Source organism: Drosophila rhopaloa, unplaced genomic scaffold (genome assembly GCF_018152115.1).
Source record: "Drosophila rhopaloa isolate 14029-0021.01 unplaced genomic scaffold, ASM1815211v1 contig_167, whole genome shotgun sequence".
Lineage (NCBI taxonomy): Eukaryota > Metazoa > Arthropoda > Insecta > Diptera > Drosophilidae > Drosophila > Drosophila rhopaloa.
Genome location: NW_025335047.1, coordinates 7,142,584 through 7,160,068, shown reverse-complemented (window position 1 = coordinate 7,160,068; position 17,485 = coordinate 7,142,584). Strand labels below are relative to the sequence as shown.

The window sequence follows — 17,485 nt, the reverse complement described above, 5'->3', positions numbered from 1 at the left end:
ATCTATTTAGGCAAAAAGATCTCCGGAGTACCAGCAATCTGCCAAAATGTAACTGATTCGGGTTGTATCCAGTTCAAGAGCTTCGTGGCTCGATTATGACACATTTAATGGGCGAAGCGGTTAGACCGCAGAAGATTTTGTTTATTGTTTTTGTGGTGGCGGTTATTATGCGATTGTAATATGATTTCTCTGCCAAGAGCACATGAAACAAACTTAAACCAGAACTTGAACCACATTTACTGGGGGCTTTTCTGTAATTTATTACAATTATTTTTCCTGACTAATTCCTTGATTTACGTATCTTTGTATCTTTCTAGTACTGAGCAAGGGCCAGGGTGAGACCTGTCGCTACCGATTTCTGGGAAAATATGGCGGCTATTGCTGGATTCTTAGCCAGGCCACGATTGTCTACGATAAACTAAAGCCACAGAGCGTCGTTTGCGTTAACTACGTCATAAGGTGAGTCAATCAGATTTCATATTTCCTATATAAATAGTACATAACTAATCGTAGAACGGGTCTCAAAGAGACCGAATTGAGCCAATTTGGGGCGGGATTATTGCATTGAACCGGAACAATGCCGGATATTTGCTCATTACATTTTGCGTGGAAATTTCGTTTTTTATCTTTTAATTAAGCCCGTCAAGCGGGAAGTGAAATTCTCTTTATTCCTGCCATTTTTAATCGACCGAATTTAATTTCCCCTCTCGAAATATTTGAACAACCTTGTACGGGGGGCAATTTGGGAGTGGGTGGTGCGTGTGCTCGACATTTGCATAAAGAATTCTGCGCCTCAGTTGGCGCTTTATGTAAGCTTTTCCTCTCTTTTTCGCATCGATTTGGTTTTCTAATCCGCCATTTATTGAATTGTCACCGAATGGCTGGGGCTTTGGCCCAGATTTTTCATTTGATAACAGTGCCAAATTAGCATCCCGCAATCGATTTTTTCCCTTAATTTCCATATTCATATTCCATTCGATTTTTCTCCGTCTGTCGAGCAAAACACTCCGTTTCGTGCCTTATCCGTTTGCGTTTTTATTTTCATGTTTTCCATATAATACATTTTACTTTTACGAACGTTGCGTGAGTCCACGTGCGGGTCAACAATGAATAATAAATTAACAATGTCTCTAATGAAGAAGCACCGCTGCCCTCGTAAACCCCCAGGTACCCCTCATACAAACCCCCCTTTTCAGCTCGACTGGTAAGTACCCCGCACGATTTTGTATTTACTTAATTTAAGCGTGTATGAGCAAATATTTGTGCATTGTTCCGTTTCTCTTCTTTTTATTTTATTTTTCCCAGTTTCACACTTGCCTGCCTTTCAAAAAAACCAACAAAAAAAGTTAGACTGGTTCTGTAAATACACTCTTTTTGGTAGGGGCGCGTTTAGTTGTTTTACCAAAAATACAAATTCATTTTTAATTGTGCACCTTGTTGTGTGTTTAAAGCCTCGTGTCTGTTTTCAAATAAATTTGTAAAGCCGGTTGATTGTGGGATTTAGCATCATCGGAATCATCAGACAATTTTTTTGTCCAAATGAAATTTAGTTCACGACAAAAGAGCATTTTTTCTGGACAGGAAAAATAGTTTTCCATGGAATTAAATAAATATATCTATATATTTCGAAATATCTAACAAGAGTTTAAAGAAGTTTATAAGAAAATCATGACATTTAACAAACAGGTTAGGCTTTTTATTCATTTAAAAAATCAAATAATTTTTTTCTGTGTACCCCTTACCCGCACATGATGACGAGTGCACTGATGCGGTGCAAATGAATGCTGACAATTTGCTTTTAATTCACACAACATGTGATTAGCCTCCCCCTCTTGTCCCTCATTTTTATACATTTCTCTCGTGGGTTTATTGTTCTTTTAACTGCGTCAATCAAATTGATTCAATTGTTCAATTCTTGATTAAACTTTTTACAAATCGATTGTGTAACTACGCAATGCGTGTGCGCTTCACAGAAATTTATTCAGAGCAAAATATATTTAATGATGATCATGAAAATTAATCATCTGAATAAATGAAAATTCGAAAGACATATTGAACGATATTTTAAAATGGGATACTTTCAATAAAAATTAAGCTATCTTCTTCCTTTTAAGGGAAATTAATATTACATTTCATGCAGACTTGACGTTTTCTTTGATCCTTTTCACTTTGATGTTGAGGATTAGTGTGTCAAGTATTCGACTATTTTCTGCACTTATTTGCTATCCGTTTTCCACTCGTGTGCATTTAAATGACAACAAATATATTGGTTTGCCTGTAGGTTACCTATTTGTTGTTGCTGCTTTTGTAATTGCTGTTTGCCTAATTGAATAAAAACAATATTACACAAGCAAAGAGAGTGAGAGAACCTCTGACAAACTGCCAACTAAAGAATCTCTTTGAACTTTGTTTACCTTTCTGGTCTCACTCTTTATATGGATGTTGTTTTGGTTTTCTCTGGGGCTCGGCTTGATTTATTAACTCTGTGATAACAGTTTCTCACTACGCAACAGTCATGTGTTAATTGGCACACGGGAAATAATAATAATTAAAGATATTTTTGAGATTTATTAGAGAAATTTAATTTTACAGATTTTTTTACTAGAAAATTAAAAGTACTTTTTATCCCACTATTTAAACTCCAAAAGATCATAGAATATTTATCTTGCAGGTTGAATAATACCACATTTTTATATAAAGGTTTTTTTGTAATACTTCCTAGTCAAAAGAACTTACTCCACAAGATTTGTAATCCAAAAAGAATTTAAACATAAAAGATCATTAATATTCATCTGATGATAAAACAAGTTAAATATTATAATTATTAAAATTTTTAAAAATATTTTTGTGTAGCTATTCAATATACAATTGTTTTCAGTGCTTCATTCGTTCTTTCGTCTCTTTCTGGCCGCTCTCGCTTAATGAGCTTGTCACTCTGTTGGCAGCTGGCTCAAGGTCGCTTATCTTTGGGAGCGGTGCAATCTGTTTCAGATGCGTAATTGCCGCTGCATATTTATAGATTCCTACATTTTTGCGAAGCCAAGAAAAGCGGCGGCGAGTAACTTGCAAACATTTCCCACGCCAATCCAATTAACATTGATTAGTTGGTGTTTCTTTTGGGTCTGGGCTTGTGTTGTCCTGGAAGAAATTTGCATTTTTATAGCTTATAGCCCGGCATAATTCCAGCCACGCGTTGCTTTTAATTATAAAATTTCTCTCACTCTGTCGCCGCTGCTTTGTCTTATAGATGCTTTTTTGCCCCTACCTTTTCTGATTTATCGCACTTGACAGAGCCTTTGGCTGGAATCGCATCCCCCTTTCTTCGTGGCCCGAAACATTTTAGGCCTAATGGAATTTGCACGAGTTCTTAACACTTTCCCCGAAAGTTTCACCGGTTCTTTTGGGCTCAGGACGCCATTTTGTGGCCGGGCGACTAAAAATTAAAACAATAAATTAAGGCCAGTAAGGAGGTGGCTCGGATAAAAATCATTACAGGCCGAAAAATGTGTTGCATACTTTGTGGCAATAAAATGGGATTTCATTATGATTGCCCGACCTGCCTGCCATAAAATGAACTGAAAGATGGCCAGATGACTTTAAAGCGAATTAAAGACGGGTCCTTTGTGTTTTCCATCCATTATTCATGCTTCTAAGGCGACCTTTTCATAGAGGAATTCCATTTGCAGGCCACAGCATAAATATTTCATATACACATGCTCTAATCGGGATTATTGACGGCTTCCCTTTTATTTCGGAAAGGGTTCCTTGAGTTTATGTTCCCCCAACCAAAAGTTTTTTTTTTGTGTTTCCTTTTACTTCCTTTCGGGGTTTGATGTTTGCGTGGTCGTAATTTTGATTTTGATTTCTTCCGAGCGATAACTTCGGTCACCTGGCTAATTGAAAAAGTTGAAGGCAGTTTCACCGCTTTTTCTTTTACACCGTCGACCTTAATTGCCATGGATCGATTTTCCACTCAATCCGCACCTGCACATCCATTCCCATCCTGACTCCGGTGTCTCTTTAATGGAATGGTATTTGGCAGCAACACCCGGACAGGCGTTAAATTGCCCCGGAGTCAGTGCAGTAAGCCAAAGGAGAGATTTATGGCCACACAATTACCTAAAGGCCGTTACCATGGGCTGTAGATATGGCGAGTGGGAGAACTATTCCTGGTTACTCAACAAAATACCTACACAGAGACAAAAAATCAGCCTAAACTAGCATTAAAACCAAGTAATTACCTTTTTTTTTTAAATCCATGTGGCTTGTCAATTCTTCAAAAGTATTTTTAGATATTTCAAAGAGTGCATTTTATTCATATTTCAAAAAGTGAATTATAATCTTTTGATTTAAAACGTCGTATTTAAAATTCACGTATCTCTAGTTTTTCAAGTCCTTTTAAAAAACAAAAACGGTGATAAAGCAGGATCCTATGTTCCCGTTTTTTCTCTATGTAGTATTAAATGAAGAATAACGTTCCTTATACATTTCCCCTACTTTTCCCCCAACGATAAGGCTTAGTTATCTGGTCACGTAGTCGGCACCAGTTCGATGGTGGAATCCTTGGCCAAGTCCTTATTAAAGCCGCGTTATTAATGCGGCTAAGCGATGAAGTTATTCACTCGCCTTCGATAAACCAGGCTGGGCAAATTTATTATGCTAATGTTGCCCTTTTAGGCTGCAATCCCCAAAAACTGAGCGGAAATGTTTGTTGATTTCCGGCGGACTCAAGTGGACGCTCTGACGTCAGGATAATTAACTGCGAATGGGGCAACACTTTAACTTGGGAAACACTCGGGGGATGCTCGAAAATACCAGCAGGAGGAAAAACATTTTACACACGTGTGAGCCCATCAAATTTTAGGGGTACACAAAAGAGAGGAAAGGCGGAATTTTCAACCATTTGACGTTGATGGAGGGGATTTTTTTGGTTTTTCCTTGAGGAATTTAATTTGTAAGGCAACAAGAAAAGCCAGTTTACGGATGAGTTTTTCGTATCCTTGGGCAATTGTTTGCTTATCGCACAGCCTTGCAGCTGATTCTGTTTTGATGAAGTCACTGGCTCTTTATCTTTATCTTTATAACTGTGCTGTGACCCCATCAACATCAACATTGCGTATACGCAACGAGTGCCGCCCAACCATTATTTGTATAAATATTTTCATCATTCTTGCGGATGCGCCAACAAAATGACAAATTCATAGTCACAGCTGAGCCCGCTGAATCAACTTGTTTGCATATTTATTATTTGTACCTTGATGGAAATGGCGAAGGAAATCATCGTGGAAAAGTGGGGAAAAGCGGGTGAAAACCCTGTTACAGCTCCACATGTGTGTCGTTAAATTATGTCCTGTGCACGAGTGGAAATTGCATTTTGATTGGCTTGTTGCTGCCGCTGATAGGACAGCATCTTGAGCTCCTTTCTTATTTATTTTGCTCCCTTTTTCCCTGCGAAGAGTTGGGTTTGATTGCACATGAAAACGTTTTTATGCGTCGCATAAAATTTGCGTTGGAAAAGCCAAGCTCTTTCGGACAAACGGAACGTAAACGTTGTAAATTTGCCAGCATCAAAAATGGATCTTCAGCGTTATCGAATTGCAAAGCAATCGCTTGGGTGAAACACTGAGAAAAATGTATCAAAAAAATGAGTAAATATTTGCAATCTTTATAAAGCTCATATATATATAGATATTTCAAAACTAGTAAAATTTAATGCAACTTGTCAATTAATTTATGTTTTTTTAATTTGTAATGTCCATTTTGTTGAAATCGAGTTAAAGTTTAATTAATTGTCCAATTGATGAGAAGCGTTTTAAAATGTTACTAACTGTTTAAATTCTAATAATATATCATGTGTTTCTCATCAGTTTAGTATAGCAAAATTTTATGAAAAATTCATAAACGAAAAACTTTAATAACTTGATCTCATGCGATACAAAATTCATATTAAGTGTTATCCTGGGCTTTTAGCTAAATTATAGCTACCCTCACCAGTAAAATCTAACTTTCATCTCTATTGTAAGCCTTTTTGGATGGCCTTACAGTCTCGTTTTCCCGAGCAGTTCATAATTTGATTGGAAGCCGCTTTAAGAGTAGGCTTTAAAAGTTGATGGAGTGCTCGCTTTTGGCCCGCTGAGAGGGTGGTAGAGGGTTGAGGGTGGGGGAAAGTGCCGGATTACCATATTAACATATATCTGCGGCAAATGCCAAGGCAAGGCCCTGTGTGATACGCACAATAAAACCCGATAAATCCGCCCAAAATCACAAAATGTTACCAACTTGAAGACTTTTTCACACGCAAAGAGGTGACTTTTTCCGGCGGAGTGAGGGGGACACACGCACTCGGGGCATTTCCTGCCTTCTCCTACTATCTCCCTCTCACTTTAGTGCTTTGGATACGCATTGGAATTATTTCCTTTTCCTTCCTTACTTTCTTTCTTCTAATGTCGAGTATTCCTGGCCGTGCGTTGCATATTTGAATAAACGTCAATGTAATTGACACTTAGCGGAGAAATGCGAATGGGCCTTGAAAGGGAGGAGAAAGTGGAAAACGTAGGGGGAACAAAGATGAGCGAAGGAAAAGGGGAGGGGGCTTTTTTTGGGTGGCCAATCTTCCGAGGGTTCCAATTTTTCCTCGCAAGCGGAAGTCAACGAACTGAACGCGTGTCTCCTGTGTGTGCGTGTGTTTACCTGTTTATTTCCGCTTCCACCTGATTTTGACAGGACGCTACGTCCCTCGTCCAGCAAATTGCGTAATTTAGCTCACGAAATGTATTTTCTTTTTCCATAATTTTAAAGTTGGCCAAGGCAGTAAAGTCCGCCCATAACCATCAGCATTATTCATCTGGCCCATTTGCTTTTTCATCGCATGCCTTCCCAACCGCTCAATTCTGGTAGATTTAATACCTTGTTTTCCCACTTTCCCTCCTACACAAAGAGAAAATATCATTTAACTGTTAGTCAGAAATCAGTTTTCTTTAAATATTGAATTTAGAGCTATTTTTAATAAGTATTCATTCGGAAATCAATAGTCTTTTTAAGGCTTCTGATATAAAAAATAATTATAAATTTCATTCAAGAGTGGTTCTTCCCCTTAAAATTATTGTTTAAAAACTTATGATGACTGTTTTTCTTAAAATTCAACTATCAAGAAAATGGTATTTTAAAAAGGGTGAAATTTAAAGCTTTCTGTGTACGAAATACTCTTTTTTTGGTTCCTATTTTTGGGCACTTATTAAGGCCAGGGAAATCCGTGGTTCCATCACTGCTATATATACACGTGCTGTACTATTTAGGCAACAATGTATCAGGACTACCCCTTCCTATACACCCACCTCACAAACAAACCCCCCTCCACTTGCTTATGATGTGACAATTACCTAGCATACTTTTTCGGGGCTGTCCCTGACATTTGTCGGACAATAAAAACCTAAGCAAAAGGCAAATCAATTTCACCTCCTCGCCGCCTATTACAAAATTTATTTGTTTGTTCGCTGAGCTTTTTTATGGCACTTCGATTTAACAGGAAAAACAAGGGGAAAATAACAACAACGGCAACATCATCATATGTTTTGTTGTTCTCGCAAATATTTTTGCGTCGCATTTGTGTTTGCCTTTTATTTTTTTCTGTACCCTAAACGTTCTTCTGTTTTTTTCATCGTCACTTTCTCTCTCTTTGTGTGTGTGTGTGTGTGTGTCGTTGACTGGTGAAAGTGAAAGTTTTGCTCATTTTCCATGCCATTGCACGAGCCTAAATGGTGCTCTCTTTTTTGCTCTTTCTCGCTCTCCCCGGAGGATTACATAATGCGGCGAAAGCGAAAGTGAAAGCCGAGCAGTTCTGGAAAAAATTCGAGTTCAAGGTCTCTCGTAGGCCGCATGCTCAAGAGAAATTTTAACGATTAAGAGAGAATAATGTCAGAAGCCTCGCTGATTTTCTCTCTTTTTGAGCCTAAAAGTAGGCCGCATTGGAGTGAAATGGAGCTGTGTAAATTTTCCCAGTCTCGCCCCCATATTTTCCCACCCACATTTTTCCCGGGGCGTGGGTAACAAGTTCCTGCTTGCACCAGAAAATCAGAAAACAGCTGAGCTGAGAATTTTGGAGGTGTGGGATTTGTGGAGGGGGCGGCACGTGTACCGTTATGCGAAATGTGTAGAGCGATTGCAGGCAATACTGCTATCTGGTAAATTGTCTCCAGGTGGCGGCGCCTTCTTTTATGCCAGCTTTTGGCTTTGTTGTTTTCACTCCTGTTTTCAGCGATAAAAAACAAAGAAGAGATTGTGGGAGTAAGAGTTTCATAAGAGACTGTTCTCCCACTTGAACTTTCTTATGTTAATGGCAGTATTTTATTTCTTCTAAAAAAATACTTCTTTTGAATTTTGGAATTTTCTTATGTTGAAAACCATTGGGAATATCGATACATTTTAATTTTCATATCTAGTCAACCGTTGGATTCTGTTAAGTAATTGTTTTCGAAAACGGGTTTTATCTATGATAAATTTAGGTATTTAATATTTAACTAACTACATGATTAAAGAAAATTGGAGTATTGTCTCAGAATTAACTCAGTAACGTATAAACTTACTTAATTGGTGAAATTTAAAATAAGACTGTGCCTGATAAAAACCGAAAGAAGAAAAGAAGTGCAAAGGAGCGACAAGCATCTTATCGGGCTCAAACATTTGGCATTGCATAATTTGGGGCGCAAACGGCTGACAAATATTCGAGTACACAGAGCCTCAGTCTGAATTTTGGTGAGCAGAAAAGCCGGAGGGGGTGGGAAAAGTTTCCCATCGTAATTGCAAATTACGCAAGTGGAGGACAAAGCGGCGAAGCTCAGAGACAGAACCGAGCTATCAGAATGGAAATGTTCCTTGACATTTTGGGGGCGTCAAAGCGTCGGCCCTGAAAACAGACAAGAAAGTGAGGAAAACACGCCAACTACGCATAAAACTAAAGAACTTTTGGTCCCAAAGTTGACACAAGCCGCTGTCAAAGACAATAAAGAAGACAAACAGCGACTCGATAGATAGAGAAATAAGAGGATTCAGGAAGAGGGCTACTAGAATGAGAAAAAACATTGCAAAACATTTTTACAGCCGTCTTAAATAAAGTAAAAGAAAATAGTTAAGAGTCCCTGACGAGTCTCGATATCTTAGTAAATTAATGGAATGACTTTTTCTGTCAAATTGACTTAATTAGACAATTATAATAGTTTTTAATTGCTACTCATTTCGTTTAACATTTTTTAAATACTTAGATATTAATACAACATTTTAATATATGTAGTTTTGATTAAGGACTATTATTGATTGAAAAATGGAAAGTTTTCAAGATTACATTTTTTCAAACTAAACTATAAATAAATTTCCATATATTCAAAGTATATAACATCATGTTTTTCTAAGCCTTAATGACACTTCAATAAAATGTTTTCACAATTTTTGTATATCTTTGGACACATATATTAAACTGCTAATTCTCAAATCTTATGGTGAAACGATGACGACACAAATACTTTCCTACACACATATCCTTCCCCCTTCCGAAGGAAGGTCAGCTCTTCGTCTCCCCCTTTTTTTGCCTACGTGAGCTGGAGCAATGCCAAGGCCTCAAATTTTTAAAATTAATGTTTTAAGATCTTACAGAGCGCTGAGCACCAGATAAACAAATTCCGGGCGATCTAGCTATTTATATTAATGATAATTTGCCGTGCTCGACATCGGGCGACAAACCGCTTGACTATAATCGGATCAGGGGAAAGCATAAATCTTTGGACGTTTCTCTTCTTTCATTAATTCTTTTATTTATTTCTTTGCTTTCTGCTTCTTGCTCCACTTGCAACATGTGACCCGATGAGTATGGTGGAATATCCCACGCAATTCGCTTTAAATCTAATATTATTTTAATATTTGATAGCCCCTTGTTTTTTGTCATCGTCCCATTCCACTCTTTTCCAACCGATTCCGCTCTGTTTCGCCTAATTCAATAAAAAATTGTTTACACAAAGCCTCGGGCGAATTGGCGGAATCAAGTGGATAGGTTGTGTGAGGTCTATTTTCATTTGCCTGGGATACCCTGTTCAAAAGAGATATTCAGGAGTTATGCATAGAGAATTTGTATATTATTTCCAAAAGAAATTTTTATGGGGAAATTATGAAGCAAATTGTTTTGTAATTTCTTAATATAATATATTTTTACTGTTTATGTGTTACAGAGTTTATACGGGTAGGCTTAAAATCAAAATATTTCGCCAGGAAATCAAAGTAAAATCCCAGTTTTTTTAATTCGATTTTCAATAGTCATTTTATTGGCTACAAAATATTTTGGAAAACTTTACACTAAATCCATAGTGTATATTTTGACTATACAGGGTATCCCCAAATCGTATATTAATTAAGGCCAGCTGATCGCGAGTCACATGAATTTTGTCGCCGTGTCTAGATTGATTCGAATGCTTCGCGGTCTCGTCGATGCTGAAAGCCATTTTCATTTTCATTTTCACTTTCGGTTTCATGCGGCTAGCGTGTGCTCACACAGAGAAAAATAAGATCACATTCAACGTGATATAAACGATTTTAAAAAGGCATACACAATTTATACATCTTTTTATTTAATATGATTTTCCTTGTTAAATATGTGTATATCTAATTTTCACTTTTTAGATAGAGTTTTTATTTTAAATAAGAACCCATTAACAGAATTTGTTGCCGTGCAGCGAGGAATTGGATTGGAAATAGAAGTGGGAGGCATTGAAACAGCGCGTGGCATGAGAATTTCCAAAATAGCCGAAATAAAAAAAATAGAATAGAATTCTGGTCACATGCAGAACGATGAAAATGATGGCGGGAGTCGAGGGGGAAAACTGAGGCACGTGGGTTGGTTCCATCGCAGAGAAAAACTGGAGAAAGAGAAGGCGAATGGAAGAGCGAAAGGAAAGAGGCTGGAGCATCTGATACACATGTTCCTGAGTGACTTTTGATGGATGCCACGCCTCGGCTATATCCTGCAGGACCCTCGCATTCGACTGCCTTTTTTATTTGTTTTCCTTTTCCTTCCTGTTTTGACCGTTACCCGAGCCATTGTCCTTTTTTTAAGGCCGTTTTCTTCTTATCAATTTGCGAGCAAGTTTATTAATTTTCCTGGCCCAAACTAGATTTATATTTTTTCCACATAATGCCGGGCATAAATCAGTTGGACAGATGCGGAATTTGTGTTATGAGAAGTATTTACAGTTTTATGAAAATATTGCGGAAGTTTTATAAGCAACTTAGTTGGCTTTTCAAATACCAAATAACTTTGGTTTATTTTTGGGAGCCTCTCAAATTCTACTTCAGGAAACGGTTAAACTTTAAAATAAAATTTGTTTAAGATAAATACAAGTTGTATTTTACAATTTGCTTTTGACGGGATATCTGTTTTATACTCATGTTTCTTAAAATCATGTTTAATAAAATGAAACTTGTTCATAAAATAACTCATAACAGCTGATCCAAACCACTCCCCATCCCGATTATATGTGAACCTTTGACCGTCGCGTGCCATTTGGTCATTATTAGTGGACTCCTTTTTATTTTGGCCAGACATTGTTTGGACAGCCGACCAAGTTTAATATTAATTCGTGACTGAACGCCCCCTAAAATACACGCCCACCGGAAGGCGAGCAATCAATGGCCCAGTCTTTTTCGACTGGCTAACTAACCGAATGAATAAATGAGTGAGACCAAATGAAAATGGGAAAATGGCTTTTCCTTTGATGACTTCGTTTCGTGGGCAGCTCGTCTGCATTGATGGAGCCAATTTCCTTGACCGCCGCCAACATTCAATTGCGGCGCTTTTGGCCTTTTTATTAGTGATTCGCAGTACTATAGAAGTACTCATCATCATCATCATCATCTCCGCCATGCCAGCCATCAATCATGCCACGCCAAATTGTTTAGAATAAATGTTGTTTTAGCTTATTATTATTATTGTTGGTCTTGCGTGTCAGCTGTCTGGAATCATTCTCGCTGTTGTTACCAGTAGCTTGTTATTTTAATTAAGCGTTTCATTATGTCTCTAATTTGTTGAAATTAAGCCCAAAGAAAAAAAGCGAAACCGAAAAACACATGACAAACAATCGGCAGCAGGAAAGCTCCAAAAAGTGTGACACAAATTTTGTTATTTTCACAATTATTCGATTGTGATACAATCTTCATTAACATTTAAACAAACAGATGGAAAGACAACCTTTCATCATAAGCGGGTACACTGACGAAAATTGCTCTTAAGTAATAAGTTATAAAGTAAGTTGACAAATAATATAAAGAAATATCTCTTTAAAATAAGCTTTTATAATGGTTTTAAGTTATATTATTCCAAATATCATCCTTAAAAATTCTCAAAAAGACTTGAAACGTTTATTTTAAAATATTCTATTTTATAACTAAAAACACTTTTTTTTGTTTAAGCATCAGTGCCCATATTAATCTTTCGCTTAGTTTGTTGCCACTTTTTCGCTCGTTCCGCTAACAGATCATAATTGTTTATTTGTGTTCTCAGTGTTGCGTTCACACATTCATCATTATCGGCGTATCTGTATCTCTAGCTATAACTCATCTGCAACCATTCGGTGAATCCCCCCTCTTTCTTTTGCTCCATCTTTTTTTTTGCGGTGGCTTTTGTACCTCTTGTTGGCTTTATTGCTCGGCGCTTAGACAAACACATACAGACTTCGATACAGAGATATGAAACGCGGATACAGATATGGATACGGATACGGATACAAATGCAGGGCAGCAGGACGTTTAGGACTTTTTGGCCTCTGTTGGCTGAAAGCACACAAAAAGTGTGATATATAATAGCCAGCTGTCTCCTCCCGTTCCACACTTTTTTCCCTGACAGTTGTCAACGCTTGAGTGGCGTGTTGTTGTCCTTCGTCCTGCAAAAAACATAAAATCCATGGCTCGTCACAAAGGATAAATCAATATTGGTCGAACACTGCGATTTGGCCTTTGATTCGCTGTTGATTCGGTTGCTCGTAAATCGTGGATTATCCAATTCCCTCCCCCACGAAGCTTTCCGATCGATTTGCGTCAGCTTTAATAATCTTATCTGAGGCCCCCAGTCCGCAATTAGCTTCTGGTCAACTTATGGCCCATTTATAAAGTATTTACTAACCCATTAATGGGAGTACAATGTGCACTGTAGAAAAAATTCGTTATTCAAAGTTAAATGAAAGCGTTTACTTTTTAATGGAACTTTAATCAGGATAGACTTTTGATATAATAAATGGTATACGCTTTAAATTTATTTACAAAAATCAAGTGAAGAAATATATATTATAAAATCTTATTTTCTGAATTAAAATGAAACTTTTTTTAAGATGCCGAACTATTTATATACCATTTAAAAAGTCTTTCTTTGGTATCTGAATTACCCATGTCTTTCCTATCTATTTCTCACCCTTTCAAACACCTGTTTGCCAAAGCATTTAAGACCAAATCCGGTTGACTGATCATTTATCAGGTCGATTATCCAGCATTATCCAATGAAGCGAAAGCCGAAAAACAGTAGCTGTTTAGGTAGATTGAAAAAAAGGAGGATATAGGAAGCGAACCCCCAAATTATCTGGAGAACTTCCCTCTTTTTTTCTCATGTTTCGTTACTTCTTTTTGTTAATGCCTTGTCATTCCCTATTGTTTTTGCTTAGTTTTTTGGGCCTTTCGTGTACACAAAACTTGATTTGGTTTTTGGGCTTCTTGTTTTTCTTCTTTTTCTCCGGCCCACTCCACATCACTCCCTCAGTACGTGTCTGCCTTATCATATGTTTTCTGTCTGTGCATTTCCAAATCTTATTTCGCCGACTTTTTTTCGCTTTCGAAGTGAGTTGCTTGATTTTTTTTTTTTTTCCATTTTTGCAAAGTGCTTGGAGAGACGCCCGTCGATATAACCAGTTCCACCAGATGCCGGCCGGCACACAAACAGAAACGGAGAAACACAGACAGCGGCACACATTCGATTCTGCCTGCTCACTTTTTGCACATATTCGAGTCTCCAATATATCTGAACACCCCATTCAACTCTCGATCGGTGAAACAATACTCAACTCTTTGACTCACTCTCTCTGACTCGCTTTTTCGAGCGATTTTGGAGTAGTTTATGCTCGGCTTGGCACGTATGCCAGATTTGAAAATCCTATAGCCAGACTAGCCTCAGACCAAGACCCACAATCGCTTGGGGTATTTCTGCGGAATTCCAAAACACCGTCTGCACTTGCTGCCCCATGAGTCTCTGCACAGCTATGGGTGGAAAAATATAACCAATAGTAGGATTTTTGTTTTTAAAGATTGGATTAAATTTGATATATACCAACCAAATTTAAATTGGATATACATGTTATCCTAATTTAAAAGGCATTTAGTTCTTATAATACATGTAACCCAAATTTATTTCGATATAGTACAGCTTTATATACAAATGGTTGTTTTTTTAGTTTGACAAAAAAAACTCTTGACATAGATATTATTCAAATCATTATCTATTTTATCATTTTAAAGCTGTTTACACATTCTTAAAGCGTTGATGAAGCAAATTGTTTGAATGATATTTAAATTGGTAATCAATGTGGTATTTGTTATAGAGATTATTATTTTAAAGAAACTGTTTCAACCAAAAATTGTTTTCTGTTGTTAAATCAAAGTGCCTTAAAGAAAGTCATTTCATTTTATATGTGTTAAAATTTTGTAGATTTTTATTTTCACCTGGGGTGTATCTATCTATATTTCTACGTATCCAATAGACGCGACGTGAGTGAAACGGCATCGCCCCTTTCGATTTCACGAGTTCGCCTTCCATTGAGCGTGTTTCGCAAAATGTTGTCAAAATTACGTGGCAGCAGAAAAAGCAACAATGCGCTGTAACTGCCGGCGGAACTTATGAAATAATTCTCCAGATGCCTTGCATGCTAAAGGTGAGGTTTACGGGGGGCTTAGGGGACAGGCAATATGTATCTGACCGATTTGCAACTGCGCAAATGATTTACTAACTCGAGTCTAGACCCGGTGCTCTCTATATGGACATGGATTTGGATGTGGTTCTCGTCACAATGCATGTGGGCAGATGTGCAATAGGTATCTGCGCACATAAGTCAACTTGAGTTCTGTTTTATCGTCGGATGCGAGCAAAGTATTAAGTACTGCGTTTAATCAAAAACTATTTGTAAATAAATCAATATATTAGTAATCGCATAACACGTGAGTTTTAGTTATGATTTTCTTGGTGCCTAATTTTATAAATGATTGAATGGGCAAAACCACAAACGCTCGCAATAAATCATTGTTTGATAAGTTTATTGAAAAGCTTATTCAAACAAATAATTTTAAAAAATGTGTTAAGTGCTTGACGCACACAAATTAGTTCTTAATCTCTCAATTATATATCTAAACCTTGCTTAAAAAAAACCTCAAAAAATTATAATACAATATTTCAAAGCTTGTACTCTTTATTATATAATTCTTTCAATTTCTTCCCCTAGTAACAAAATTCTGATTCAACATTTGATATAACGCAGTGCTGAGATTTCAACAGCTTTAAATAAAACCGGGAATTTCTGTATGTTAGGCAGCAATATTACGTTAAGGCTTCCCCCGTTCTTTGCTTATAAATATATATAAATCCAACCAGATAAGTGAGCTCCGATTCCGAGACTGGAGTATTTTATTTTGCGGTCGAATTCCGTCAAAGATAAGGTTTCCCCGCACCGATTTCGCCCAAAACCCAGTGTCATCGACTTGAGTCATCATGGGATTGTTATGCTTACGAGTATCTTCTAGACGGCAACTTTTTGGGGGCTTGTCATTCCGTGCGGCGACGAAGCATGATGTAGCACTTTGCGATCTGACAGTCGGATTGCATATTGCCGTATAGTAAATGTGTATTTTCAAGTACATAATATATAGACCGGTTTATCTGGACGCCTGATTTATTTGGGTCATATATTGTGGAGTTCCTGGATGCATGCTTTTAATGTGATTGAAGTCCGACAGTTGATTTGTATTGTGGCCAACAGAATTGCAGAACATCAGCTTGTGTGCGGTGGCATCCAGTCTTCTTTCCCTTCATTTCTCGTCCCAAAATCCCCTAGACGCCACTGCAGCATCCGAAAATAAACTCAAAAGGGGTGAAAATTCCTTTCCAGCTAGCCAAAGATGTCTTTTTCGTCCGGTTTTTATATTTTTCGTTTTCCTCCCCGATTTATTTTGTTTGCTTTTGGCACACTTTAAGTTTATTTTTAAAACAATTTCCACTGCTGTTTGCATTGGGTTCGTTTATGGCTCGCGAAATATTCCCATAAAAGATGCGGAAAATGTTGGAACTGACAAGGTGATAACTGCTCGATCTTGTCCAGTCATCAAGATAAATAATAATCGATTCATTAAAGAGCCGCTAATGGATTGAATGGGCATGGGAATTTGAGGCGTTGAGCCACATTCCAGTTAACTCCACTACACTTATATGTATATTATGGATTCTATAAAAAAATTTTAATGGTGTTTAACTCGAAAAATAATTGCATTTTAAAAGTTTTAATTTAAAATAATTTATTTTGTTTCTTAATATAGGGTTAATCTTGATCATGGGACCATAGTACTTTCTCTGAATGTGAAATGTTTGTGAATTGGTATTTGAACAACTTGTGATATTTGCAATGTGCAATTATTTGTTGCCTTATGTATCTTTGTCTGCCTCCAATTATTTATTGTTCGCCTTGCTGTGGAAAATGTTTGGCCCGAATTAATTTGAATTTATTTCTGTCCTCCCCAGCAACAAAAACTGCATAAACATTTGGAATTTATTTGCCTTCGTTCCGACTTTAATACGGTGTTTGCCATGTTCTTTTCTTCTCTCTATCGGATTTGTTTGCTCTGGTTTGGGGAACACATTTCGGCGGGTATTCTGACATTTTTGAATGACGAGTGGGAGGTGGAATCACCTTTTACCCGCCCACCTTTTTCACCTTATCCATTCCACACTTTAAGTGAGCTTTTAACGAAGAGGCTCACGAGATTTCATCAGCGAGTTGTGTAAATTTGATGCACTCGAAAAGTGAGAAGACAAATACCACTAAAGAGGATATAGACACACACACACACACGCACTTACGCACACGTTCGCACTTACCTACACACTTAAACGCTTTATTTCGTTTTCAAGGCAAATCGTAAAATTTCTGCAAATACTTGGCTCGTGCCTTGTCTCTTTCACTCACTCGTGAGCTCTCTGTTTCGCTTCTTTTTCGTCCTGGCAGGCCTATTATTTATCCTTCTCTCTCTGAGTCTGTGTTCGTGTGTCCTTTTTTATGCCTATCACGCAATGGCTTTAGTTTTATGGCGAAATTAGCGAATGTCGACTCGGGCAATGCTAGCTCATATTTGTGAAATATAGGATTATGGGTTGATATACAGAGAAAAAATAAGCTTATTAATTTCATAAGGATATCACAGTTTA

The 17,485-nt window shown here is 37.4% G+C and overlaps 1 protein-coding gene across 2 annotated transcripts in view; it reads left to right on the top strand.

Annotated features, from left to right (window-relative positions):
* The window catches only part of LOC108045392 (protein similar), a 73,704-nt gene that overhangs the window by 31,754 nt on the left and 24,465 nt on the right, over positions 1 to 17,485 (top strand). For both annotated transcript variants that reach the window (XM_017124708.2, XM_017124706.2), the window contains exon 7: positions 318 to 459. In XM_017124708.2, the coding sequence (XP_016980197.2) occupies positions 318 to 459 (142 nt within the window). The remainder of the gene's footprint in view (positions 1 to 317; positions 460 to 17,485) is intronic.